At 42.2% G+C, this 27367-nt stretch overlaps 2 protein-coding genes and 4 non-coding genes across 38 annotated transcripts in view; 4 read left to right on the top strand and 2 right to left on the bottom strand.

Annotated features, from left to right (window-relative positions):
* The window catches only part of LOC106038415 (uncharacterized), a 21759-nt gene extending 3409 nt beyond the window's left edge, over positions 1-18350 (top strand). For 4 of the 33 annotated variants that reach the window (XM_066992968.1, XM_066992971.1, XM_066992964.1 and 1 more), the window contains exons 2-6: positions 906-975; positions 5961-6113; positions 6637-6756; positions 7272-7338; positions 8492-10705. In XM_066992968.1, coding sequence (XP_066849069.1) covers positions 7272-7338; positions 8492-9894 — 1470 coding nt within the window. In that variant the 5' untranslated portion in view covers positions 906-975; positions 5961-6113; positions 6637-6756 and the 3' untranslated portion in view covers positions 9895-10705. Of the gene's footprint in view, positions 1-901; positions 976-1669; positions 1766-5243; positions 5354-5950; positions 6114-6636; positions 6757-7271; positions 7339-7527; positions 7686-8491; positions 10706-12452; positions 13197-14048; positions 14912-15544; positions 16211-18215 lie in introns of those variants that run through there. The other 29 variants (XM_066992958.1, XM_066992963.1, XM_066992956.1 and 26 more) reach the window with 15 other exon arrangements.
* Positions 1107-1179, top strand: TRNAA-AGC (transfer RNA alanine (anticodon AGC)). Its single transcript has one exon. It is a non-coding gene; the product is annotated as a tRNA-Ala (tRNA).
* TRNAA-AGC (transfer RNA alanine (anticodon AGC)) lies at positions 2269-2341 on the bottom strand. The gene has a single exon. It is a non-coding gene; the product is annotated as a tRNA-Ala (tRNA).
* TRNAA-AGC (transfer RNA alanine (anticodon AGC)) lies at positions 11144-11216 on the top strand. Its single transcript has one exon. It is a non-coding gene; the product is annotated as a tRNA-Ala (tRNA).
* Positions 11748-11820, top strand: TRNAA-AGC (transfer RNA alanine (anticodon AGC)). Its single transcript has one exon. It is a non-coding gene; the product is annotated as a tRNA-Ala (tRNA).
* MCM4 (minichromosome maintenance complex component 4) lies at positions 16499-27367 on the bottom strand. Its single transcript, XM_048072417.2, has 16 exons — positions 27166-27367; positions 26934-27092; positions 26694-26857; positions 26506-26604; positions 26277-26372; positions 26091-26186; positions 25434-25572; positions 24770-24990; positions 24169-24289; positions 21773-22032; positions 19704-20069; positions 19267-19394; positions 18324-18531; positions 17559-17787; positions 17308-17441; positions 16499-16940 (listed from the first exon to the last, which is right to left on the bottom strand). Exons 1-16 carry the CDS (start codon positions 27233-27235, stop codon positions 16848-16850), a joined length of 2583 nt encoding a protein of 860 aa, XP_047928374.1. The 5' UTR covers positions 27236-27367; the 3' UTR covers positions 16499-16847.

Genomic DNA, 27367 nt, shown 5'->3' with positions numbered 1-27367 from the left:
ATAACAAGATACTGAAGTTTTAATGGGAGAGAGAAGTATGTGTTGGACATTCGGCACAGGGATTTGTGGTTAAACCAATGGTCCTCATCAGGCAGAGAGAGCTGAAATCCTGGATGCTGCAGAAGCTTGTGACAATTCAGAAAAGTGAGGTTAGTGCTAGTGACGTATAACTAAGGGGAGTGCTGGCTGGTGAATTGTAGCTCTTCTTTCCCTGGTCAGTGATAATTAGCATCTTGCTGCTTCTCTTTGGTTCTCCTGCCTTCTCTAGAGGATTGTTGGCTATTCTTTTTGTTATGACATGAGACTTACTATTCCTAAAATAATAATATTTCCAGAATACCTTTGGGTAAAAAAAAAAAAAAAAAAAAGCTGGATATGTCTTAAGCCACTGTTTTTGGTTGATCTTAGAAGTGGATGTTTGCAACTGCAGGTCTACTTGGGCTTTTCTTGGTTAAGGTGTTTAGATGTTTTGTGTGCTGTGTCTTTTGAAGCAGTGCATATCATGAGCCATGTGATGTTCCTGAAATCTGTCAATCAACAGTTGAATTGTCAAATCAACATTTGAGTTCTGTGGTGCTCAGAAACTACAGATATCATGATGGATACTGGGCAAAGGAAAAGAAGAAGGAAGGGACTTCCATTGCTAAAGGATGATCTGTGTGACTTGTCCAAAACAGCTGAATGTTCAGGAAAAAGACATTGGCATTCATAAAAATTTTTAACACTCCCAGTGGAACTTGCAAGAAAAGTAAGGAGAGAGTGTTTTGTATCAAAGTATCTCCACAGAACATCCCCATCCTTTCTAAAGTTAGTACTTAAAACCGTTTCATAGACGTGTAAACCACTAACACAAATGTAAACATGAGATGCTTTGCTTTAAGTGTTCTTCTGTTTCTTAAAGCTAGGACCTAACCGTTTCGGCATTCCACTGGGAAGCTGAGGCCTGTTATCCCCCAGCGAAGGTGCTGACAGGAGGTAAGAAATTGGGCAGCGGGCTCTGACAGGAGTGCTGTTCGGATGGAAAGTTCCAGGTGGGTTCGGGCGGGCAGCTCTGCCTGTCGGTGTGGCTGGGTACATAGCGAGCCCGGGCGGGCCCTGGCGGCCAGGGGGAATTAGCTCAAATGGTAGAGCGCTCGCTTAGCATGCGAGAGGTAGCGGGATCGATGCCCGCATTCTCCAGTGTTTTGAACAGCCGCGGTGCCTCACAGAGTTAAAGATTTTCTTCCACAAACTGCTCAAGTTCGTGAAAGAAAATATCCGTTTATCGCCGTGGGGAAACGCTTTCCGTTTTTTTCTGTTACCAGTCGTAATGGTGTTTTTTTTTTTCTGCTTTGGGAGAGAGGTTTGTAAACTTCTGTTTTCTCTAAAATTATGGGAGATGCCCCCCGTCCCTCCTCCACAGACACACAAAAAATACGTTCCTATTGACGGGTTTTAAAGAATGAAACAAGCACCCTGACAGGTATCACCGTCTCTTCTGCTTTTTGGCCACGATACGGTTCTTGTACCCTATTATGTTGTAGGACTTTTTAAAATTTAGGTGCGTTTTTCCAAAGCACTTTTGTAAGGATTAAAATACATCAGTTTAGTAAGCATGTGCACAGTGTTAATGATTTATTAATGTTGATCAAAGTGCCTTTTTAAAGTGCAAATTTATTTTCTTACAAAGGGTTGAGGAAGAAATTGAATGAATTATGAGAGGATTGAGAGAGGTAATGCAAGTGATTGGGAGCAGAAAAGCATGTGAGCTAACTAGCTAAATAAGGTAATTTTGGAAAAATAACTTGTAAAATATAAAGCATGATTAATGTCACTCAAAACTATGTTAGAAAGAAGTGTGTCCTGCCAATCTAGATGCAACATATGCAAGGACGCTGGAGAGATGGCAATTCTACAGTGAGCTGAGGATATGTGTGTGTGTATATATATATATATATATACACATATATAATACATACTGCTATGTTTCCTTATGGGCAATTTCTCTAACTTTTCATATGACTAAAAAAACAGTCACACGCTAAAAGTCAACGTAATGGTCAGAAGCGAATTTTATTTCCTGTGTTACCGAATAACATTAGTAAGTGCTTTGGGGAGGAAATGTTTTTTAAGAGCTGACAAGTGCCGCCTGCTTATTGAGATCTCTTCCCGTTCGGTTTGTCTCACGAAATGGTGTCCGTTGCTAGGTTTGTATTTTCTTTCAGAAACTTGAGGGATTTATGGAAGAAAATCTTTAACTCTGTGAAGCGCCGCGGCTGTTCAAAACACTGGAGAATGCGGGCATCGATCCCGCTACCTCTCGCATGCTAAGCGAGCGCTCTACCATTTGAGCTAATTCCCCTTGGTGAATGCTACTGAAAGTGGCCGCACTTGTGCAGAATGGCTCCTCGGCTGTTCTCATTGCTCCTCCTTGCTGGGCTGGTCATCTTATCGGGAGCACTGAATCGTCGGGGTGCTTGTGTGCAAAGCCCGGTAGCTTAAAAGTCAGAGTGCGCAGTTGACACATGAGAAGCCGCGGTGCTGATGCACTTTCTGCTTCGTTAGTTTGATAAAGTGATACTCGGGCAAAGAAACTTGTAAATCTAGAAACTACACTGTTAGTAGTCACTGAATGGCGATGTTGTTTTTCTTCCTTGTGTTTTTTGTCTTACTTTCTTTTCCAACTTTATCTTCTGTTAATATTCCAAGTAGGTGTGTGTAAATCACAAATATAATGGTTTAAATACTTGTCATAGTTTCTGGAAATAAAGCACTCGTTTATCTCATATCCTCCTAAATTATATTCTAGGCATGTCTACCTTTTTGTATTGACCTTGATCACAGTATCACAGATTTCTAGGTTGGAAGAGACCTCAAGATCATCGAGTCCAACCTCCGACCTAACACTAAGCACTCCACTAAACCATATCGCTAAGCTCTACATCTAAACGTCTTTTAAAGACCTCCAGGGATGGTGACTCCACCACCTCCCTGGGCAGCCCGTTCCAATGCTTAATAACCCTTTTGGTAAAGAAGTACTTCCTAACATCCAACCTAAAACTCCCCTGTCGCAACTTTCGCCCATTCCCCCTCGTCCTGTCACCAGGCACGTAGGAGAACAGACCAACCCCCACCTCTTTACAGCCTCCTTTAAGGTACCTGTAGAGAGCGATGAGGTCGCCCCTGAGCCTCCTCTTCTCCAGGCTGAACAAGCCCAGCTCCCTCAGCCGCTCCTCGTAAGACTTGTTCTCCAGACCCCTCACCAGCTTGGTCGCCCTTCTCTGGACTCGCTCGAGCACCTCCACGTCCTTCCTGTAGCGAGGGGCCCAAAACTGAACACAGTACTCAAGGTGCGGCCTCACCAGAGCCGAGTACAGGGGCACAATCACTTCCCTAGACCTGCTGGCCACACTGCTTCTTATGCAGGCCAGGATGCTGTTGGCCTTCTTGGCCACCTGAGCACACTGCTGGCTCATATTCAGCCGACTATCAACCAGTACTCCCAGGTCCCTCTCGGCCAGGAAGCTTTCCAACCACTCATCTCCCAGCCTGTAGCTCTGCTTGGGATTGTTGCGCCCCAGGTGCAGGACCCGGCACTTGGCCTTGTTGAACTTCATACAGTTGACCTCAGCCCATCGCTCCAGCCTATCCAGATCCTCCTGCAGAGCCTTCCTGCCCTCGAGCAGATCGACACACGCACTTAGCTTGGTGTCATCTGCAAACTTACTGAGGGTGCACTGGACGCCCTCATCCAGATCATCGATAAAGATATTAAAGAGGACCGGCCCCAGTACTGAGCCCTGGGGGACTCCACTAGTGACCGGCCTCCAACCAGATTTGACTCTATTCACCACAACTCTCTGAGCCCGGCTATCCAGCCAGTTTCTAACCCAGCGAAGCGTACGCCAGTCCAAGCCCCGAGCAGCCAGTTTCTTGAGGAGAATGTTGTGGGGAACGGTGTCAAAAGCCTTACTGAGGTCAAGGTAAACCACATCCACAGCCTTTCCCTCATCCACCAAGCACGTCACTTGGTCATAGAAGGAGATCAGGTTCGTCAAGCAGGACCTGCCTTTCATAAACCCATGCTGACTGGGCCTGATCGCCTGCTTGCCCTGCAAGTGCCGCGTGATGACCCTCAAGATAATCTGCTCCATGAGCTTTCCTGGCACTGAGGTCAAACTGACAGGCCTATAGTTCCCCGGGTCTGCCCTCCGGCCCTTCTTATAGGTGGGCGTCACATTGGCTAGCCGCCAGTCAACTGGGACCTCCCCCGATAGCCAGGACTGCCGATAAATGATGGAAAGCGGCTCGGCCAGCTCCTCCGCCAGTTCTTTCAGTACCCTCGGGTGCATCCCATCCGGCCCCATCGACTTGCGCACATCCAAGCTCCGTAGCAGGTCGCCAACCATTTCCTCATGGATAGCGAAGGCCACGTCCTACTCCCCGTCCCCTTCCACCAGCTCAAGGCACTGGGTATCCAGAGAACAACCGGTATTGCCGCTAAAGACTGAGGCAAAGGCGGCATTAAGCACCTCAGCCTTTTCCTCATCCTTAGTAACTAGGTTTCCCGTCGCATCCAGTAAAGGATGGAGATTCTCCTTAGTCCTCCGTTTCGCGTTGATATATTTGTAAAAGGATTTTTTGTTGTCTTTAACGGCAGTAGCCAGGTTGAGCTCCAGATGAGCTTTGGCCTTTCTAATTTTCTCCCTGCACAGCCTCGCTACATCCTTGTAGTCCTCCTCAGTGGCCCGCCCTTTTTCCCAAAGATTATAAACCCTCTTTTTTCTGCTAAGCACAAGCCGCAACTCTCTGTTGAGCCAGGCCGGTCTTCTTCCACGCCGGCTCGTCTTCGGACACGTGGGGACGGACCGCTCCTGTGCCATCACGATTTCCTTCTTGAGGAGCGCCCAGCCTTCCTGGACTCCTCTGCCCTTCAGAACCGCCTCCCAAGGGACTCGGCCAACCAGCGTCCTGAGCAGCTCAAAGTCAGCCCTCCGGAAGTCCAATACAGCAGTTTTACTGGTCCCCTTCCTGGCCTCGCCAAGAATAGAGAACTCTACCATTTCGTGGTCACTCTGCCCCAGACAGTTTCCGACCACCACATCTCCCACCAGTCCTTCTCTGTTTGTGAAGAGAAGGTCTAGCGGGGCACCACCCCTGGTAGGTTCGCTAACCAGCTGCGTCAGGAAGCTATCTCCCACGCTCTCCAGAAACCTCCTAGACTGCTTTCTCTGTGCCGTGTTGTGTTTCCAGGATATGTCCGGGAACATATCCTGGATGATTCAGTTAAAATAGTTTTGCATCTTAAATATATGGGGTCACTAAAAACACTTCAGAAACAGAAGTCAAGTGTGGCATACCAACAAATTCCTTGGTAAGTTATTTAGGAAAAAGGTTGCTATGGTTTGGTGAGAGACTGTGGAGGTAGAATACAATGCAAAGTCTGCTCATAAAGATCATGTACTCTCAATCCTAAATCAAGTCTTACTTTGTAGTAAGAAGTACTTTGGCAAAGCTCTGTTTCCAGGTTGTTAAATCAAGGCGTGCTTTTTAGATTTAAAGAATAAAAACAAAGTTTACAATGAGAAATGATATATCACTGTAACCAAAGACAATAGAGGCAATGAAAATTATATAATACAAGATTTCTCACTTGCAGTTTAAATGCAGAGAAGTTGGTTCTGCTAGTAAAGTAAAACATGTAGTAATCCAACAGTGCATGCGCTCAGTTTTTTCTAATGGCTTTAGCTTACTGACAGCATCCAGTCAGAAGAAAATAAATTATGAAATTAAACATCAGCTAGTTACAACTTGTCTAAAGTAAGACAGTACTTAAAAACTAGCACAATACAGATTCAGGATGAGATGTAGAACTAAAACTGCTTTAGTATCACTGCAAATACTCTCCTATAACTTATACTGTCCTACATTTCCTCAATCTTCACACAACAATAAAGATTTGTTCTTACAGCTCCTTGCAGTACCTTGTAACTGACTATATCGACCTCGCTGGAGTAAACTGGAAAACAAATGTGCAGAAGTGGTTTGAGTCCTTCCCACATGCACATCTCAGGCCGGGTGACAGCCCACTGCACGTCTGCAGCTGGGATCTTTCGCATGTGGAATCTCACAAGGTTTGGCTCCATTTCCAGTTTTCTTTATCTACCCTGCACCACCTGAGTCAGTTTAAAAACGGCAGATGACCTCTCCCTACTTTTCATCAGCAAATTTCACTGCTGCCACCGAAATGGCTAACGCTTGGAAAAGCCAGCTCATAGTTTATTTGATGCCTAAGTCAGATAAGGGTGAGGGAAGACCTCTGCAATAATACTATTTCCGTTCATTAAAAATGTGTATTTCATTCTGACAGTCCATTGTTCTGTGATCTTGATTTGTTACGATTGTCAAGTTTTCATGTAAGAAGGTGAGTAACACTTTCTAACTTCCCCTTTAGGTTGGGAGAATTTCCTTACCTACATTGCTGCAAATAAGCTGACCTCTTTAATTCCTTTATTATTCTCTGTCCTGTATTTCAGCTGAGAAGGCTTTGTGTACGCATACTTTCATTTAGCGCAGGTCACTTCAATGCATCTGCTTGGCAACACTAACATAAACTGATAAAAGCTCATATTACCAGCTTGGACTTTTGCTTTCTAGGCAGTCGTCGTAGGGCACCTCCAGGTAAATGCGAATTTTGCATCATCTTTAAGCTGCTCCACTGCACTGTTTGTGACGTTACTTCCCTCAACGCAGAACTAGCTGCCTCGTCAAAAAAAGGTAAATCTAGTGCGAGTGGGTGGCACCGACAGGCTGCAGGCCCTGAGTTTGTCATGTAAAGGAGCATGAAGTGCCTTAGCATGTGACTGTGAGAGTTTATAGGGAGATCTTGTTTGACTTGTAACTCAGAAACTTCCTGTCTTTTGGAACTTCTCCCTCATTCCTTCTCTTGCCTTTCCCTCGAGGAAATCTTGAAACTTAGGAAAAACTTGAGGAAAACTTGAAACTTAGAGAAGGATTTATTGGTAAGCTGCACCACAGCTAGTAGAAAGAAGTAAAAAAAAGGGTGCTACCTGTTTTCTTTGTTCTTACAAGGGTTCTCAAGGAAAGCTTTGTGTTTTTGTTGTTTTTTGTTGTGTGTTTTTTTTGCCTGGAGAATACTGTAGTTTACATACATGTACACGTGAGAAGAAAAATGTCACTGATATGATGCGAGAATTGATGCAGTGATTGGCGTGGTAGAAAACCTCCTCAAACAATAGCAAGTAAACAGTACTATTTCACCCCTTATTTAGATGCCTTATAGAGTGAACATTACAGGGAGAAGGAACATGCATCTACGGTTGAGTGAAGCAAAAAGTGGTATGTATGTTTTACTATTACTAGGGATAAAACGATAAAACCATTTTCATGATGGTAGATCTGGCATGAATATGTCCTGGTTCCAGTTAGGACAGAGTTAATGTTCCCTCATAGTAGCTGGTAGGGTGCTATGTTTTGGATTAGGATGAGAAGAGCGCTGATAACATGCTGATGTTTTAATTGTTGCAGAGCAGTGTTTACACCAGGCCAAGGACTTTTCGGCTTCTCGCTCTGTCCTGCCAGCGAGCAGGCTGGGGGTGCAGCAGGAGCTGGGAGGGGACAGACCCAGGACAGCTGACCCAAACTGGCCAAAGGGGTATTCCATACCATCTGACGTCATGCTAAACAATATATAGGGGTGGCTGGCCGGGGTGGGGGGGCCGGCTGCTCGGGAATAGGCTGGGCATCGGTCAGCGGGTGGTGAGCAATTGCATTGTGCATCACTTGTTTTCTTACACATTATTATTGTTAATACTATTACCATTATCACTATTATTGTTATTATTGTTGTTGTTATTTTCCTGTCTTGATAAACTGTCTTTATCTCAACTCACGGGCTTCACTTTCCCGTTTCTCTCCCCCCATCCCAGGGAGGGAGGGGGGAGGGTGAGCGAACGGCTGTGTGGTGTTTGGCTGCCAGCCGGGTTAAACCACAACAGTCTTTTTGGCGCCCAACGTGGGGCCCGAAGGGTTGAGATATCGACAAATCTGACCAGAGTGTGTTAAACTAAAATTGGTATAAGTATTGGACCTGCTTAATAGTTGCTAGTCACGATGTTGATTGCCTTAATCTCCAGTCTGCTGTACCTGTATTCCAAATTGAGTTTTATGGTGCGTTACTTTCTGTATGTGCTCCCTGTTGCACTGTTTATCCTTTCCGGGCCCTGGTTTAAGATTGTTATGGTACTGTGCGGTGTAACAATGGCTTATGAAATGATGAAATATCTGGTCACGACTTTAACCTGGTATTTATACTCAGCACTGACGTCGACTCTATACTTTGGAACCCATATCTCGGAAACTATTAGCAATTACACCTATTGCCTGTTTTCGTTAGGGAGCCAATCTGTGAAGGGGACAGGGGAAGACATGTTTCCCTACCTGTTCACTCTCCCTTTCTCCTTCACCACCACTCTCTTATCCCCCGAGTTAGTTACGGTGGTTCGTGCTGAAGAAGCCCCCCTGTACAACAAGCTACCGGAAAATGAGAAGAAATATGCCTTGTTCACTGACGGGTCCTGTCGTATTGTGGGAAAGCATCGGAGATGGAAAGCTGCTGTATGGAGTCCTACACGACGGGTTGCAGAAGCTGCTGAGGGAGAAGGTGAATCGAGTCAGTTTGCAGAAGTAAAAGCCATTCAGCTGGCTTTAGATATTGCTGAACGAGAAAAGTGGCCAGTTCTCTATCTCTATACTGATTCATGGATGGTAGCAAATGCCCTGTGGGGGTGGTTACAGCAATGGAAGCAGAACAACTGGCAGCGCAGGGGCAAGCCCATCTGGGCTGCGGCATTGTGGCAAGATATTGCTGCCCGGGTAGAGAACCTGGTTGTAAAGGTACGCCATGTAGATGCTCATGTGCCCAAGAATCGGGCTACTGAAGAACACCAAAACAACCAGCAGGTGGATCAGGCTGCTAAGATTGAAGTGGCTCAGGTGGACCTGGACTGGCAACATAAAGGTGAATTATTTATAGCCCGATGGGCCCATGACACCTCAGGCCATCAAGGTAGAGATGCAACCTACAGATGGGCTCGTGATCGAGGGGTGGACCTGACCATGGACACTATAGCACAGGTTATTCATGACTGTGAAACATGTGCTGCAATCAAGCAAGCCAAACGGTCAAAACCTCTTTGGTATGGAGGACGATGGCTGAAATATAAATATGGAGAGGCCTGGCAGATTGATTACATCACACTCCCTCAAACCCGCAACGGCAAGCGCCACGTACTTACAATGGTGGAAGCAACCACCGGATGGCTGGAAACATATCCTGTGCCCCATGCCACCGCCCGGAACACTATCCTGGGCCTTGAAAAGCAAGTCTTATGGCGACATGGCACCCCAGAGAGAATTGAGTCAGACAACGGGACTCATTTCCGAAACAACCTTATAGACACTTGGGCCAAAGAACATGGTATTGAGTGGGTGTATCACATCCCCTATCATGCACCAGCCTCTGGAAAAGTTGAACGATACAATGGACTGTTGAAGACTACACTGAAAGCAATGGGTGCTGGGACATTCAAAAATTGGGATACACATTTGGCAAAGGCCACCTGGTTAGTCAATACCAGGGGATCTGCCAACCGAGCTGGACCTGCCCAATCAAACCTGTTACGCACTGTAGAAGGGGATAAAGTTCCTGTAGTGCACGTAAGAAACATGCTGGGTAAAACAGTCTGGGCTACTCCTGCCTCAGGAAAAGGCAAACCCATTCGTGGAATTGCTTTTGCTCAGGGACCTGGATGCACTTGGTGGGTAATGCAAAAGAATGGGGAGGTCCGGTGTGTACCTCAAGGGGATTTGATACTGGGTGAGAATAGCCCATGAGTTGAATTGTAGTATGTTAATTATTATATAATAATGTATGTCATCACTACCATGATTGCTATATATCATAGATGAAAATGGTGATTAATTAGAATGTATTGGACAGAGTGTAACCTGAGCATGACATAAATGGTATGGAATAAGGGGTGGATATCTGTCCTGGTTCCAGTTAGGACAGAGTTAATGTTCCCTCATAGTAGCTGGTAGGGTGCTATGTTTTGGATTAGGATGAGAAGAGCGCTGATAACATGCTGATGTTTTAATTGTTGCAGAGCAGTGTTTACACCAGGCCAAGGACTTTTCGGCTTCTCGCTCTGTCCTGCCAGCGAGCAGGCTGGGGGTGCAGCAGGAGCTGGGAGGGGACAGACCCAGGACAGCTGACCCAAACTGGCCAAAGGGGTATTCCATACCATCTGGCGTCATGCTAAACAATATATAGGGGTGGCTGGCCGGGGTGGGGGGGCCGGCTGCTCGGGAATAGGCTGGGCATCGGTCAGCGGGTGGTGAGCAATTGCATTGTGCATCACTTGTTTTCTTACACATTATTATTGTTAATACTATTACCATTATCACTATTATTGTTATTATTGTTGTTGTTATTTTCCTGTCTTGATAAACTGTCTTTATCTCAACTCACGGGCTTCACTTTCCCGTTTCTCTCCCCCCATCCCAGGGAGGGAGGGGGGAGGGTGAGCGAACGGCTGTGTGGTGTTTGGCTGCCAGCCGGGTTAAACCACAACAATGTTACATGAGCATGCAGTGTTCTATACTCAGAAGTATGAGCATACGTAAATGTGTCCTGCAAGGTGCAGTAATGTGTTCTGCAGTTTCCCATCATAATAACTATTTCACTCATTTTGTTTTACTCCATAAATATACTCTTTAATATTACTGACTTAACCTTTGGGTTTGAGCCATTGACGTGGAGTGCACTTTTTGTTAATTATTGTCTAGCAAGATATCAGTTATTCCAAGGAATATAATCTTCCTTACTTTGCTTCCTGCTCTGCCCTTCACAGAAGCAGAAGCCACCTCACTTGCCCTAAAGTTCTGTATTTCTTTTGTATTGTGCTTCCTTAATTATCCCTGACATCTCAGAGCGGGGGGAGAAAATAGACAAGCTCAAGGTCAAATGGTGGTAAGAGCTCTCAACAGCTGCCTTGGGGATAAAGGAGCAGTCACTAAAGAGGCCGTTTGTGTTTGTGACCACTAAAATCTGTGGTTGCAGGGTAAAAATTGCATGGTGGGGGGGGAATTAGCTCAAATGGTAGAGCGCTCGCTTAGCATGCGAGAGGTAGCGGGATCGATGCCCGCATTCTCCACTGTCATGTTTTGTTTGTGGTGGGAGAAACCAGTTAACTACAGACGTTTTAGTGTATAGAATAGGAGTTTTGAAGTGAGATAAACCAGTACTTCTTAGATGCTCGTGTTTACTTCTCAAATGCCAAGTAAGGAATTCACTAATTAAATTTAAATGATTACTCATCTTTTTAAAATATATGAATAGAAATTGACTTATCGAGTTGGGGGGGGGGGGGGAGCATGTAAAATGCCAGAAAGCAATTCCTCCCAAGAACTGCAAGCAATAGATTTTTTTTTTAAATTTTATACACCTGGAAAACATGTTTTTTCTGTGTTGTCTTGTTTTTTTAGCACTTTGTTTGGAAATGCTTAAATGGAATATTAAAGATTTGATTTTTATAAACTTGTTGCAAAATTGCAGTTGATTGTGTTTTCAGCTATGGAGAGACCAGTGCAACAGAGGAAAAAAAACAACTAGATGTATTTAAAATTTGCAGTTCCATATACTCTGATGCTCGAGGTTTTATGTTCCCTATTAATGATAAAAAGTGGGGGAATTAGCTCAAATGGTAGAGCGCTCGCTTAGCATGCGAGAGGTAGCGGGATCGATGCCCGCATTCTCCAGTGTTTTGTCAAACAGAATTAGAAGCTACTAAAACAAAATATGTAATTATTTCAGTTAAATGCTAATTTTGTTTTAATCAGAGCAAAACTGAATTCCTTCTTTCCTCCTTTGGCGTGCGTTGCTAACAAAATCAAGCTTATATAACTGTCTATATCAGTTTTCTATCGTAACTCTCAACTCTACCCGGACAGTTCAAGTCAAATTTAGCAGACAGACAGAATTCTGCAATATTAAGTTCTTACAGGCTTGATGAAAAACACTGGATGAATGAAAGTTAGAGACCTGAATCAACGTGTCTCTTCTCCGCCTGTCCAGCAAGGATATGGTTTCATCAGGCAGTGGATCTTGGCAGGGTTAGTAGTTTAAGAATGTTTGTTCTTCCCCAGCTGCCTATTCTAGTGCCAACCCAGAAACACAGCATCTTCTTTTCCCTTAAGGCTTTTGTGAAGCTGCAGCGTGAGCTGGATCAGGGAGTCAATTCAAGTGTAATTGTAAAAATTGTCACCAACCTTACCACAGGCCTGTGTCCTACAAAACACGCTGCAGCTGCTGTCTTGTAGCTATGGCCTTTGTGCAGGTTATAATCACCCTAAAATTCTTAGCTTTCCTTCCTTTTTTTTTTTTCTTTCAGAGTTGCTTTTAGAAGAGGCTAGCGCCTGCCACACTTGTATTAGAGCTTCAGTGATAACCTCGACCATCTCTTTGATTGACTGACTTCTAACACCTTATTAGTTCCTTCTGATCCTTAGCCAGAGGTTTTCTTTGTGTTGCACTTGCCCCTGAGCCTTCCAGAAGCACCTGCACAGCTTTTTAGATATCAGTGAGCTAAATCTGCTGTGTCAGAGTGTTAAGTAAGCACCGTATGGTGTGCAGAAAGTCCTGCTGATTTCTTCACATCTTCTGTCTGTTCATGGCTGAGGAAGGAAATAACATGCAACTAGGAAAACACTGTTGTTATTCTATTTCTTGATGTGTCTCCTTAGGCCGAAAACTTACCATTCTGCTTGAACTCTTGGGTGTTCCTAAAAGCATGTACCAGTCATAGTAGACAAGATCCCCAGAATTGTCCTACTAAATGCCATTATTCTGACAGCAGTCTGGGATGTGACTGTATCTACTGTATATACGTGACGGTGTGTTCTCCCCGGCCACTTCTCACCTTCGGTCTGGCCTTTGCTTTGTTCAAACACTGGCTGTTACACCCTAGCAAGGACTCACAAAGGAGTGTTAACTAAACATGTCGCAACTCTGATCTGTTAACAAGAAGTTGTGCTAGTAAAAGCCTGCTTTATACTAGGAAAAAGATTTGTATGATAACACTTATGAAAGAATTGGACCACAGAACCACAACAAAAATATGGGTTTTATAATCAGGTTTATAAAGGAAATAATTTAACCTGAAGATGTAGCAAAGATCTCCTAACAGGCGATGGTTATATTGCAGTGGTTCCCTTCTAAGATTTCCTCTTAATACAGTAATTGGAAACTCTGCTCTTCGTTAGAAACGGTGCTCAAATTTAGGCAAAAGCTATCCAAACCCGCTCTTACCCCATCTGGTTGAGAAGTGGGATGTGAACAAGAGTCGTGGATCAAACCAAGTGTATGTTTTCTCTGTGACCAAAATACAGGACACGGAGGGAGCGCTTTAGGGTTCAACAAAACATTAAGTAATTATTTAAATAGGTCCCCTGCTCAGATTTTATGACTATTTTAAAAATACGTTTCACAGTAGCAAATACAACACTGTTTTCCTTATCAATTTGGAGTCCACAGATGCCAGTCACAACAGGAGCCTGGCTTTAGTTAGTCTATAGACAAGCTGTACTCCTGAAACCTTACAACTTCAATTAAATAGCTTTTTGGTTTTGAGCATTAAATAATTCAAGCTGGTGTTAGGCTGAATGTAAATGTTGTTATAAAGCAGCCATAAAAACTGATTGGATGACAGCTTCCATATTGACTGTCAGTTTACCTAATGGATGATGAATCTCATGCTTTTTAAGTGAACTATGCACGCATTTTTTCAAGACTGTGTGGTCTTGCAGAGTCAGTAACAAACAACTGCAAAATGCTTACTTTCTTCAGTCCATAGTGCTGTATCCAGATGGTAAGTCACACAGCAGCCCTAAGATAACGACTACAGAAACATACTCTACAAGTGGGACAGAATCGTTTTCCTAACCAGCTGTTCGACATGCAACCTTCAGTACAATTTCTTCTTTTCCAGAAACAATCCTGGAAGCTGTAGTTCCTTCTAGGAAGATAAAACTGGAATTCCAGAGTGACTACCAAAATAAAGAATGAAGCTTTGATGAAGCTGACTTAGAACATGGTCTTAAAGAATATATCATCTGAGGTGTGATGGGCAGAGGATAATCCTGACAGATCACCCTCGCCTAGGACTTCACACCATCTGCTCCTACTGAAGTGCTTAACAAAATTGGTCATGATTAGGATTCAAGTCACTTTCAAATCAAATCTCATTGCAGAGAAATGAAGCGTACCTTTGAAGCCAGTAACAGTGGTAGCAAATGACATTTTTCAGTTTATCATATGTTAGTTTTCACCCCCCTAGGATAACTGGTGATTGCATTGTGTGCTAGAAAAATAGAAGTTTACCGTTGCATTTCACTTAACCAGCAGCTTTTCTTTATAACGTTAGACAAGGTAGCAGACTGCTTAAGTCACTTTTAGAGGTCATCATTTATTACAAAAATTTCTGCTAGTAGGAATGTAACTTTTTATCATGTCTTTTGTAGAACGTACAGAAGACTTCAATGCCTTTCTTCTCGGTTGTTTCTGACGTTATGAATGTTAAGTTTCTGGCTGGAACTCTTCTCCCTGATCAGACTTCACTGAAACTTCATCCAACTTGGGTTTAAATGAGTTTAGTTAAAACTAACAGCACAGGGTAAATAAAGCAGGAAATTAGGACATGCGGAGAGTTTGAAACTATCACACAGAGTAAAGAAAATATTCTCAAATCTAAGTAAGTCACTTAGATCTTCCTTTTGCTCTCTGTACGTTTCACATTAGTGTATGGGTGTTTAAGGTCTTTTATGGATTAAGATCTAATCTGTTTTTCACTAAGCAAGACTACTTACAAGCATTACCATTCTATATCCACCTAACCACAAGTGGCACTTGTGCTCCTTGATAATCAAAAAAACAACAAGCCAACAAAAAAAACTGTTGGAAAACAAGTCATCGATTACTGTGTAAAAGATATAAGAGCCACCTAGTGGGGTTATTCTGTAAGTGACACTGTGAACACTAAACGGAATAATGTTTTTGATGTTTCTTTTTAATACAAATGTAAGTAGTCATCTTAAATTGGAAAGGAGCTAAAATCTAATTTACAAACAAAACTTTCTTCAATTTCCTGGAACCCTTGATTTTACAGATATACAATTTCGTTTACGTTTAGAAACAGAGGGTAAACAGATCAATCTATGTTCAACAGTACTAGTTTCCATCCTGACAAACAATTTTAACTTAAGGAATGTTGGTGCTGTAGCCACATATATCACTAGGTTTGAATCCTTGGGCTTTGTGCATTTATTAATTTTTAAGACTTTGTCTTAAGAAGCATAATTAAGAAAATTGCATAGTGCTGTTTCATGTGACAAATGGAGGTACCAAATAGAAAGGGTAGCCTTGGTAAAACTATGAGAGTGGAATAGCAGGTGAGAAAGGCTTGTAAACTGAGGAATTATTTCACAGGCCAAGTAACGTCCGTGGAAAAAGTATGCAAGTGATAGCTTTCAAAAGGTAAGTGAAAGATAATTGCTTACAATTGTACCAGTCTCTCATAAAAGGTAATTGAAATAAAGGTTTGTTACAACAGGGAAAGGAAAGAAGAGGTCACAAGATGGTTACTTTATAAACAAAACACATAGCTAATAAAATGGCAGAGAAGAAAAGATCCCATAAAACAAGTGCCATTAGAGAATCTGATTCCAGCCTTTACGGTAGTTTGGAATTTTATTACCCATGTTTCTAATGTATTTTTAAACTCTTGGACAGAAGTAAAGCTCCTCCCTTGCATTTGAAATGAATCACGGAAAGTTCAGTTACAGTTAAGCAAACACTATCTTGCTTATATAATAAACGAGTAGGCAAGAAAACACAGGTTGTAAGTTGCCCCCTTTTACAAGTGAGGTATATTCACTTCAGGGCTGTTGGAAGCAGTGGCACAGAGTACTCCTGCACTGTACGTTCCCTTATTTCAGTCTAAAGATTGAAATAGCTTAGTGAGCAGTTGAGGTAAGCCAAGTGCTGTCTGCACTGAAGTGAACTAAGGAACTCTTCTGCTAGCTCAACTGTTTAAATTGTAGCAGTTAGTGCCAAGCAATCGCTGAGGGCATTTATTAGTAAACCTGGATATAACTGGGGAAGACTCTCCAGTAGTCATGCACCACTGGGAGCTTGTTTCTTTCAAGACTTACTACATGGTATTGCAACAAAGAGGGGTATCTTAATTTATCCAGTTATATTTAAGATTACAGTAAAAACACTTAGCTTCAAGTAAAAGTTACCTGCCTTTTTTACCTTGGGGGTAACAAAGCATACTGACAACCACCTCCTTTCATGTTCTCAGAACTCTTCCAAGCAATTACAAAGTTGTGCTCATCACAGTCTGCATTTATTTTCATTTGAAGTGAATGCTAAAAACACTTTAAAATCAAATAACTTTATTTCAGATGACGGCAAAGTCAAGTTTCATTTATCGGAGTCATTTAAGTTGAATTTTTACAATTCATTTTGAAATACAAGTAGTATTGTTAGCGTGTTCTAAAAAAAAAAAATAAAAAACCATGGCAATTACATTTGCTCAAATGTAAATAGCGTCATTCAGCTAGGGAGTTTAAGACCTTCATAATGGTTATTACTATCAGCGCAAGAGATTGAGTGGCACTTCTTATAGCAAATGATAGTCCCAAATCTTGAAGATCTTGCAGGCTAGCAATATAGTAAATAAGGTGAAATAAAAGCCGTTACAAGTGGCTTGCAAGGAAAGACCAACTTACAGCAATCTAACAGTTTTTCCAGTCACAGTCAGGAAGTCATCATCAGCCAAGGCACGAAGTGCTTCCTCAAACATTTCCTTAGTGACAGCCTTAAAGAGAAGGGATAAATCAAGTAAAGATGGAGGGGAAAAAGGACAACAAAAATAGCTTAATTCCTGCCACTTTTCTTATTAGGTATTCCTGCCTTACACCTGCAAATTTTATTTTATTCTTTAATTTGAAATCTGGCTGTCTGGAGTGGAACCCCAAAGCTGTTTTCTTTCTGAGCTTCTGAAGTGGCAAAGATTCGGAAATCGGACCTCATGCAGTGGAACTGGTTTTCCAGTTATATTAATTTAAAAGGTTATGGTCTCACTTTTCCTCCATAATGTGATTTGAAGACAAATCGAGGTTGATTTGCAAAAACACCATAATTTTAAATTAATGAAAATGCAAAAAACAAAGCAGAAAACTTACAATGTCAGACTGTGCTCGGAGATCCTCAAAAAGCTGTTGGTATTTCAAAGCTGGTGTTTTACCCTTTGACTGGATAAGCTTCCTCAAGGCTTGAGCCAACTCCTCTTTCCGCTTACGAGCTGTTGCACTCATTCCTTAAAACAAGAAAGTAAACAGCTTTTAAAAATAAACCAAGGAGGACAGGTTAAATTACATTTTCAAATGACAAAAGCCCGATAACATCCCAGCTTTATCACTACAAAACCACAGACCGGTAGTGAGAATGGATATGTCCACAATGCCAGTCCTTGGATCAGTAGCAGACTGCTTCAGAGCTTCCCGATGGAGGCGTTTTGCTTCTTCTACGTCGATTGTTTCAACTTTCTCAGAAAAGCGTACTTTAGCATGTGCTTCTGCCAGTCGGATCAGAGACTCAAGTTGTCGAGGATATGCAGAAACCATTCCCCTGCCACTACCAATCTTCCTCATGTCCACATATGCCTGAAAAGGAGACAGGCATTAACTAGTTCAGTAAATCCTGCTATTGCCCTTATTTTCAGAGTCCCTTTCACCCCCCACCTGTTATTTCAGACTCTCAGCAACCACAGAGAGCCGTTCTAAACAGTGTTTTTCTTGTGAACCTGCACAGTTCCTGCACGATGCAGAATAACTGCATAGATACATCTTTTCCTGATAAAGCAACTGAGCCATGATAACGAACAGTTTTGAATCACTTGAAAAACCTTTGGAGGAGTCCTACATAATATTGTATGCATCTATGCTGACAAGTTAGTTCACTTCAGTAGAATTTTATGCTTTTATGTCATAGAACCAAGCCAACACATCTGAAAATAAGCTAAGGATTAGAGCACAGAATGACTTCTATACTAATCCCTCCTTCCTTTTAAATCCTTGTGATTTTTTGATAGGTCTTATAGAAAAGTTGTATATAAACAAGAAGCACACATACTAGGGGATTTTGCCATTTCTGAGAAGTCAGTGAAGCCTTGGAACATTCTTAACAGCAATTACTTTACCTCAATAAGGGCCTGGCTTGCTTCTTCGCTTAACCTGGGATTTATGTAACAACGAGCATAGGCAATGTAATCCCTCAGTACTGCCATGTCCATGTATTCCTCCTCCATCTTCTCTTCACTTTGATAGTACAGCGAAACCAAATGGCGAGCAAGACGCCTGTCATAGGCTTCGTCACGTGGATCCAACATTAAAAAAATCAAGTCAAATCTGGAAGAGATAAGAATCCAATACTTAACGTATATACTTTCTTGCAATTTAAAGTAGTCTGGTTTATGGTTTTTCACTTCACAAGTAGAGTCGGGAGTTACTGTATGTTCTATTAGACTGGAAGAAACTTTTTCTACAACTCTGAAATTCAGAATATCACGGTTTGGATTTGCTTTCAACATATGTACTTGAAACTTTGAAGATGAGATGCTCTGTGAAATTCAGTTCCCATGTTCAAGGCCGATGGTTTGTTTCTTTTTGTTTGCTTGTTTTAAGCAAACAAAGAACAAAATTACTGCTAAAGCAGTAATCCAAAAAAGGCTAGCACTGCTCCCTCCTGACTGAATTTCACAGAACAAAAATAAGCAGGCACAGAGCTTTAGAGTCTACCACATCCAGTGCAAGTTCTCTAATATCAGTGTTTCATTTCAAACTTCTGTGGGTCTAAGAAAAACATCCTGGGTTTTTGTTCAAGCCATCAACCACTATAAGTTTCAGGATAGCTCTTTAGGCATAGGCGATCATGAGACAAGGGGAAAAACAACAACAACCAGAAGTAAATGAAGAAATCCTACAGATCTCATCAGATGACCTGTTCAAGATCAAAATGTGTATACTAGAAGGCAGTGTTCCACTCACGCAGAAGCTATAATTCTGATTCTACCATACTGAATCAGTTTCACAGAAGGAAGTATAACATTTCAAAAATGAGACATGCAAGGAGGAGTTCAGTACCTTGATAACAGCGTATGAGGAAGCTGGATGTTTTCAATAGTAGTCTTTTTTGGATTCCATTGTGATTCTATAGGGTTAGCTGCTGCTAGGATAGATGTACGAGCATTCAGTTGACAAATAATTCCAGCCTGTCAAAATGAAAAGCAGTTGTGAAACCAGAAACTTCAAGGTATCACCAGTAGAATTGCATGGGTTCTGTAATCAAAAATTCTGTTGCAAAAGCCTTTTAGAGTAAAGTAAGAAGAAAAGCATCTGGAAATAATACAGTTTATACTATGAAAGCCATGTTCTTATGTAAATGAGATATGTTACATAATTTAGGATTGATCCACTGACATCAGAAAAGTACGAACCCTTGTTCTGGTAACTTTAGGGTTTTAGCTGCTTAGCAGACACCATGCTTAGAGCAAAGAACCTGGAATTGATCAGACACTTACCTTTGCAATGGATAAAGTCTGCTGTTCCATTACTTCATGCAGAACTGATCTTGTGCTTTCATTCATTTTATCAAACTCATCAATGCAGCAAATGCCATTGTCACTAAGTACTAGAGCGCCTGTTTGAAGAACCAGTTGTCGAGTTTCTGGATCCTTCATCACATACGCAGTAAGACCGACTGCACTTGAGCCTTTCCCGGATGTATACTGGCCTCGAGGCACCAGGTTATACACATACTGGAGCAGCTGTGATTTACTAGTACCAGGATCACCACAGAGAAGAATGTTGATCTCAGCACGGAAGTTGCCTCTTCCTGTGTGAGTGAAATCCTTTCTTGACCCCCCAAAAAGCTGAAGCAGAATGCCCTAGTAAAAAATAAAAAAACTCTTTAGTCAAAACATAAAATCGTGTATAGTTAGCACAGCCAATCTAACCACTGAACTGAACCATCTAATAAACTGAAACTGATAGAATTAACTTGGACATGAAAAATGACACTGGAAACTTTTTAGAAGTCTAAAAAGGGTTTGTTCTTTACAGACAGCCTCAATTCCAATTAATTACAAGCATATCACAGCTTCTAACTGAAGTTTCAAGTTGGATTCTTATTTATTCCAAAATTTATGTAATCAAAATTTGGTAACTAGTTCTGATGACAACAGAAAAGCCAGAACAGACTACTGTTTACCATGAGGCTATGTTTAATCTACGACCACAGTATTATTACCTCTTTCTTAGCATGAAAAAGTTACTGTTTGTACAGTTTTTTTTTTCCAAAACAAACCAAGCATTCCTTTCTTTTAAGAAAAACTACTGTGTTCACAAAATGACCAAAATAAAAGTTCTTTACGTGCTCATAACAAGGTGTTTAGGGTTTTTATTTCTTTGTTATGTACCAGTAATTCCTCCTGTATACTTCTGAAGAAAGCCAGTGATTGACGTTTTAGTAAAGAAATAAAAGCAACTTAATTCCAGTATTTTGAAAGTAGTGAAACATATACTTCCAGTTTTATGACTTATCTAGAATTATCAGAGAGGAGTGTTCCCTCCCCCCAGATTTATCAGCTTGAAAATCTGGTATTTCCTAGGCGTTTTTTGTTTGTCTTTTTGTTTTTAAAATATTTTCTTCAGCAGCATATATATACACTAAGAAGTCATTGACTATCACTTCTTTTTATTGACAAGTATGTGGCAGCTGGAAAAAGGAAGGAAAAAAAGGAGGAAAACTGTACACTACTTCATGAAAAGTTTCTACACAACTTCTTACAGCACAGAAGAAACCTCGTAGCACAAGCATGGAGTGAGCTATTCATATTAGTTCTGTTCTTACTTAGAACAACTTCCAGAGGTTAGTAAAACCTATTCAGTAGCTAAAAGAAGCATGATTTGACCCATTATATTTTCCTCAAGGTCCCCCATATAGAATATTGGCACTCCAATGCATGTGGATTTCAGGCACTTTCAAGTGTTAATGACAGAAGTTTGGGATGATGTTGTGAACACATTTCGGTCTAAACGTGAAGAACGTCCCTTGTTAAGGAGTCCCTAGCTTTCCTCAACTCCACCTGCTCACACCCGATGTGCCATATCAGTTTGGTGAGGAAATAAATAAAAGAGAGACAGTGTTTCCATTTCCGTTTAAATTTCATCATTGCATGGCTTTGAATTCAACTTCTAGCCATTTCAGCAACCTGTGAATTATGACAATACACAAGTCTGTGAAGAAAAATATACAAGTTTTTTTTAAAGAGGATTGTTCCAGTGTCTAACGTTGCTTTGACCCCCAATATTGGCTGTAGTTTATTTTCCCAGTTCTGATGCCCTTCTACCTTTTAAACATCTTCCCTCAAATTAAGTCCTGAACACCATGAAAACAGTGATACCCTTACGAAGCAACTCCATCCTGACAAGACCAGAGGTTTTTAGGACTGCTCAAGCGGTAAGACTGCTCAAGATCCAGGGGTTTTGTTTGTTTTTTCATTCTGAAGCCTCATTTCTATAGCAAATAATTACAAGTGTACTTGCACATAAATAACAATTTACTAGACAAATACAGAATTTTGTTTACCTTTTTGATATCTTCATGCTCATAGATACTTGGGGCCAATGCTGAAGAAAGTCTTTCATATATGTCTGCTTTTTTAGAAAGCTCTTTTAGAATTCCCACACGTTCCTCTGTAAACATTTTTTGCTCTGTTTCCTCATCAACACCATGCAGGCGTTTTGCATCAGTCTTGCGATAGTGTATGACATCAATGTGGGTTTTATAGACAGATTTTACAACGCTGACCCTCGGATTAACTCGAATTGGGACTGCCCTGTAGATACCTGAATACAGTTAATGACAGCATTAAAGATACCGTAGATATAGATACAAGATATAAAGAAACATAAAAACCACCAAACTGAAAATTCTACATTTTTCCTTTGCAAAGTAAAGCTCTTCAAAACAGACTAAATACTTGAATCAGTTTATTTCCCAGTACCACTAAGTCACCTGGAAGCTGACAGAAGATACGTAAGTCATCTATACGCTGTTTTGCAGATATGTTTTAGCATTCATTTCAGAAGCATTCTGAACAAGGAAAATACTTAAGCATTTTTGAAAAAAGAAAATTTAAGTCTTGATGCTTTTGAAAGGCCTGCTGCTAAACAAGTTTGAAGTCAGTAATTTCCCCTTTTCGGTAAGTGCCAAATTTCATAATAGGCTTATAGTGCATCTATAACTGCTGGTAACATGGCAGTTGTTTTAAAGCAGTGTGTTGTTGTTTTTTTTTATTAAAAAAAAAAAAACATAGTTGAAATATCACAAGACTTTCTATGTTACCATTCTCCTGACAGCAGACACTATTTAAGATGCTGCCTCCTCACCAACATTCTCAGCAGCACAGAATCATCAAGGTCAGAAGGGACCTCTAGAGATTGCTTGAAGATACACACATTAAAAAAAAAAAAAAACCACAAACACACACCTCTCTCCTTACGTTCTATTAGAATTTCTTGGAGGGAACAAAAAAAAGTGCCCATTTCCGTATGCATTGTCACTGGGCACCACTGGGAAGAGCCTGGCTCTGGCTCTATGACTCCCTCCCACCAGGTAACCATAAACACATAGTAAGATACCCCGAGCCTTCTCCAGGCCGAACAGTCCCAGCTATCTCACTCAGCCTTTCCTCATTTGACAGAGGCTCCAGTTCTCAAAAATCACGGCCTTTCACTGGGTTCACACCAGCATGACCATTTCTGCCTTGCATCAGGGAGACGGTGCTCCAGGTGTGGCCCCACCAGTGCTGAGCAGAGGGGAAGGATCACTTCCCTTGACCTGCAGGAAATACTCTTAAACGTATCTCAGGAAGCTGTTGGCTGAATGGCAAAACAATCATCTGATCCATCAAACGCTGCTTCCTTCCATTTTTTTTGCAGATTTACTGAGGCTGTGCTCCATCACACCACCATCCAAGTCATTACTGAGGATTTCTAACAGTACTTGGCCCTCATTTTGATCCTGGGCTACACTTGCAGTGTGGTGACAGACATCCAGCTGGACTTGTGATGCTCATCACAACCCTATGAGGCTGGCAGCTCAGCCAGATTTTAATCCAGCTCACTGCCCACTTACCTAACCCATACTTCATCAGTTTGCCTGTGATGCTGTTACGGGAGATAATGACGAAAGCCTTGCTAAAGTCAAGCACAAACTACATCCACTGCTCCAGTCACCTCATTGCAGAAGGTTAGTATCCACTGTAAATTCATGCTGACTACTTCAAGTCACCTCCTTGTCCTTCATACGTAATCCAGAAAGGCATCTCTAAACCTCTTCTATCACCTTCCTAGGGGTCAAGATGAGGTTGGTTGGCCTTGTAGTTCCCCAGGTCCTCACCCTTGCCACAGCAGTGACACTGGCCTGCTTTCAGTCCTAATGAATCTTCCCCAGTCACCATGATCTTTCAAAAATAATTGGACGGTCTTACAAAGACACTGGCCAGCTCCTTCAGCACTTGTGGGTGCATCCCATCAGGTCCCATTCAGCACATTCTCATTCTCCACAGATCACTCCTGCAGGTGTATCTGCCTGTACACCTATGCTATCTGGATGAAATGACTCATCCGAAGTGTTTGGAATTGCATCCCACTCACGGTTCCCTTAACTAATTTAATTTTGAGTGAAGCCTCACAAATACCTGAAAACCCAACTGAAGGTGGCAAGTTATGGCTGCAGGGGACATACACAAACATCTGTAAAGAAGGAAGGCTGCTGCATAGCCATTTTATATGCAGCAGACATAAAGCTACAAACAAGCATATGGAAGTAGTACTATGCAAGTTAGGCTATATTTCCATTTCATGGAATTTTTTGGATGCGCATTATTCATCCTATGAAGTATTCAACTGTCAGGCATGCTCAGATTACAATGTTAAGATTGAGTGAAGGAGGATGCAAATACTCAAGCCAGATTTTACCTGTGACGTTAACTCTATCGCCTGGTTGAACTTTATCAACAAGGTCATTGTGAGCGAACAGTGCCACCGTATGAGGCGTCTGCCCAGCTGGCATATCTTCAGGAGACTCCTGCAGTTTGATCTAGCAAAAATAGAACACACTGAAGTTTAGTTTCAAAAAAGGAAAACACTGTCCACAAGGCATTCAACAGGATCTTGTATTATCAGAGTCTTCTGTGTCATTTTGAATCAGGAATGTTGCTCACGAGCAAAACATCTACAAACAGCAAAACTGATTGGTAATAAAAAGATATGGTGAAAATTAAAATTCTGTTCATTATTACGGGTATGGCTAAAGTGCTGTTTATGGACGATGCTCATCCAGTTGAGATGGAAATGGGCATACCATATGTAAAGGGACTTCCATTTGGAAACATTTAGATATACACACAAACATACATACTTCATTTCATCCTTTCAGTGCATGTCTTCTCCAAAGTATGGACTATACTTTCACTAATACATTCCACATGTGAAAAGGGAGAAAAACGTTTTGCTCTTTTTCAAACCTTCAGTCTGAAGAAACACGCTGAATTTTAGCCACACTCAAAGTGCAACGTACCATCTGTTTGTCAGAGAACAGGGATCTGTTGTGAATCAGGGCCATGCTGTGCGTTGTGTTACACTGCTTGCATACTGATGGTTCAGCAATCCTGCCGCGATCAATTTCTACTCTTGTGGTGAAAGCGCAAACCTGGCACTTAAAGAACGCTTCTTGCATCTCAGGAATTAACTGGGAACTTCTGATGACCATACCACTGATGGTGATAAGTTGATCAATATCTACAAAATACAAATATTTACGTCATTGCATCACACTCTTTAAAATAAACTTCCAAATTCCACATTATATTAGTTTTTAGGTGGAAAGTAGACATTTGGCTAGGTACCAGTATTATATCCAAGCCAAAACAGAAATAGTTTTAACTGTGCAGTACAAGTATACTAATTCACATGAGCGTTCATACAAAAAAGTCTTCTGCACTTGCAGAACTAAGAACATGGGTAGCTGATGTCAGAAAAAATTCCTTTATGGATATGTTATTCAGCATTTGGGCTCTATAGCACTTACTTTCAAAACAGACTTATACAAACTAAAAGACATGGGTCTGAATGTACCAGATGTCCAGTTTTATACAGTTGTCATACAAATTCTGTGTTAATATTCAATAGGCTTATATAAATCCTTCACATTGTTTTTTTTAACATGGCAATCAAAAGTTTACCTTCAGGATTTAGACTTCTCATATTCCTAGTCTTCAATGCATTATATGGCCGTACTTGAATTTGATGTTCTAATATGGAATCAGGGTAACGATCAAAAAAGATCTCATTTGCAGCCATATCAAACGTTGGGATAACTTCCTGTATAAAATTGTTAGAAACATTTAAGCTTAGATGTTTAAAACAAAAAGAAAACAAAAAAACAAAGAAAAGAAAACAACAACAACACCCCACATCACACACAAACAAAACACCAGCCTCACAGGATGAATTATTTTTGCATAAAGCACTTTAAGTGTCGCTGATCAGCCAGGAATGACAAGAAAAAAGTTGTACCAGTTAAGCATTTCCTACATAACAGGAAACTCACTGTTTAGATCAGGTTTAGTTATTTGAGCATTGCAAAAGCAAAAGAAAAAGGTACAATACTCAGGATATTGCAGTTTACCACCTAATTTTACATTTACAATAGACCCACAATAAGATCTAAAACCAAAATTTTAACTACTATGAAATAAGGCATTAAAATGAAGAAATTGAATACAGATGCAGACATTATACTGAACATAAGAATTGCGCATTGCATTTAAACAAAAATATTTAAAGCTAGAAATATGAAGAGGCCTCTTAAAAGCCAGAAATCAAGCATACTACTTCACCTGAGGATAGCAGATCAGTTGTCTGTAAAGATTTTCATCAAATGCTCTTAGATGGTCACAATTTACATTCAGAAATGGTTCCCCGACCATATTAATCTGCAAAATATTTGAAAAGAAATCTTCAGCTCGCTACCAGGTAATGCCAAAAAAAAAAAAAAAAGCTACATTTTGCTATGTTACAAGTACCTCTTCAAGGCGCTGCATGTAGCGTGGTTCATTAAGATCCAAGCCAATGTCTTCATCCTCTTTAGCCAGTGGATCAATGAAACGCTGAAGAAACCTCTGGATATCCAAAATGACAGGGAAAGATGTATAGAATTTAATAGTATGCACCTCTACTTTGTATCAAACTTAGTGTGTGCAAAACAAACGAGCTTTTCAATTGAAAAAGGAAAAAAAGGAGCTGTTCACCTACCTGGAATTTTTCTTTGCATGAGGTTACGTTCACATCTGTCCCCCAGATAACGAGCTTTTGTCCAAGAGATTGCTCACTGGCTACCAAATCCTCAGCTGGCTGCAGGGAGAGAAGTTAAGCACGTGGAAATACGAGCAGCTGGCCTAAAAAGAAGCAGCTGGACAGGAGGTTCGAGGTGTCCAACCTACCCCATCCGAGTGCAGGTCGACCTGCCTGGCTTTACGGGCAGAGCCCAGGTCCGGCCTCTGCCTCACCGGGGTCCCGCGGACGCCGCTGCGCGGGGTGCCTTCCACCCTGGAGCTGGGCGTGCCGTACGTCAGCGGGGAGCTGATGTCGAAGTCGAGAGGAATGGCTACGAAGAGAGGGGCGAGGTTAGGGCCATCGAGGTCTCAAATCGCGACCGAGCCGCGCCGAGGGGCCGCGAGTACCCGAGTGGCGGAACTGCGGAGGGCTGGAGAAGAGCGCGTCGGCGGCGCCGGGGCTGCGGGCGTCGGCGGGCGGCGAGGTGGGCAGCGGCTGCAGGTCCCCGGGGGAGGCCGAGTCGTCCGGGCGGCGCTTCTGGGACGGCGGCGAGCGGGCGTCTTGCGCTGCGACACAACGGCCGTTAAACCGGCACCGGGAGCCCCCCGTCCCCGCTCCCCGTCCCCTCCGAGCACTCACGGGTCGAGGGGTTGCTGCTCCGGCCGCGCTTGCCGCGCCGGCGGCTGGGCGTGGAGGCGGGCGACGACATGGCTGTCGCGACAGGGCGAGCCGGAGTAGGACCCCCGGCACAAAATGGCGGCGGCCGCTCCCTGCTCCCCGGTACCCCCGCAGACCGAAGGGGTCCCGCGCCGGCTGAGTCACGTGCTCCCCGTCTCGCGCG

Source organism: Anser cygnoides, chromosome 2 (genome assembly GCF_040182565.1).
Source record: "Anser cygnoides isolate HZ-2024a breed goose chromosome 2, Taihu_goose_T2T_genome, whole genome shotgun sequence".
Classification (NCBI taxonomy): domain Eukaryota; kingdom Metazoa; phylum Chordata; class Aves; order Anseriformes; family Anatidae; genus Anser; species Anser cygnoides.
This window is presented reverse-complemented; position numbering and strand designations above follow the sequence as displayed.

Bases quoted from the DNA above. Each gene is read 5' to 3' on its own strand.
- MCM4 (XM_048072417.2), bottom strand. From the start codon at position 27,235: ATGTCGTCGCCCGCCTCCACGCCCAGCCGCCGGCGCGGCAAGCGCGGC. The intron at 26,605-26,693 runs GTAGGTTGGACA...CTCTCCCTGCAG, and splicing joins TCGACCTGCACTCGGATGGG to CCAGCTGAGGATTTGGTAGC. The intron at 17,788-18,323 runs GTAAAGTAATTG...TCTCCTTTTCAG, and splicing joins CAAGCCAGGCCCTTATTGAG to GCATATGTGGACATGAGGAA.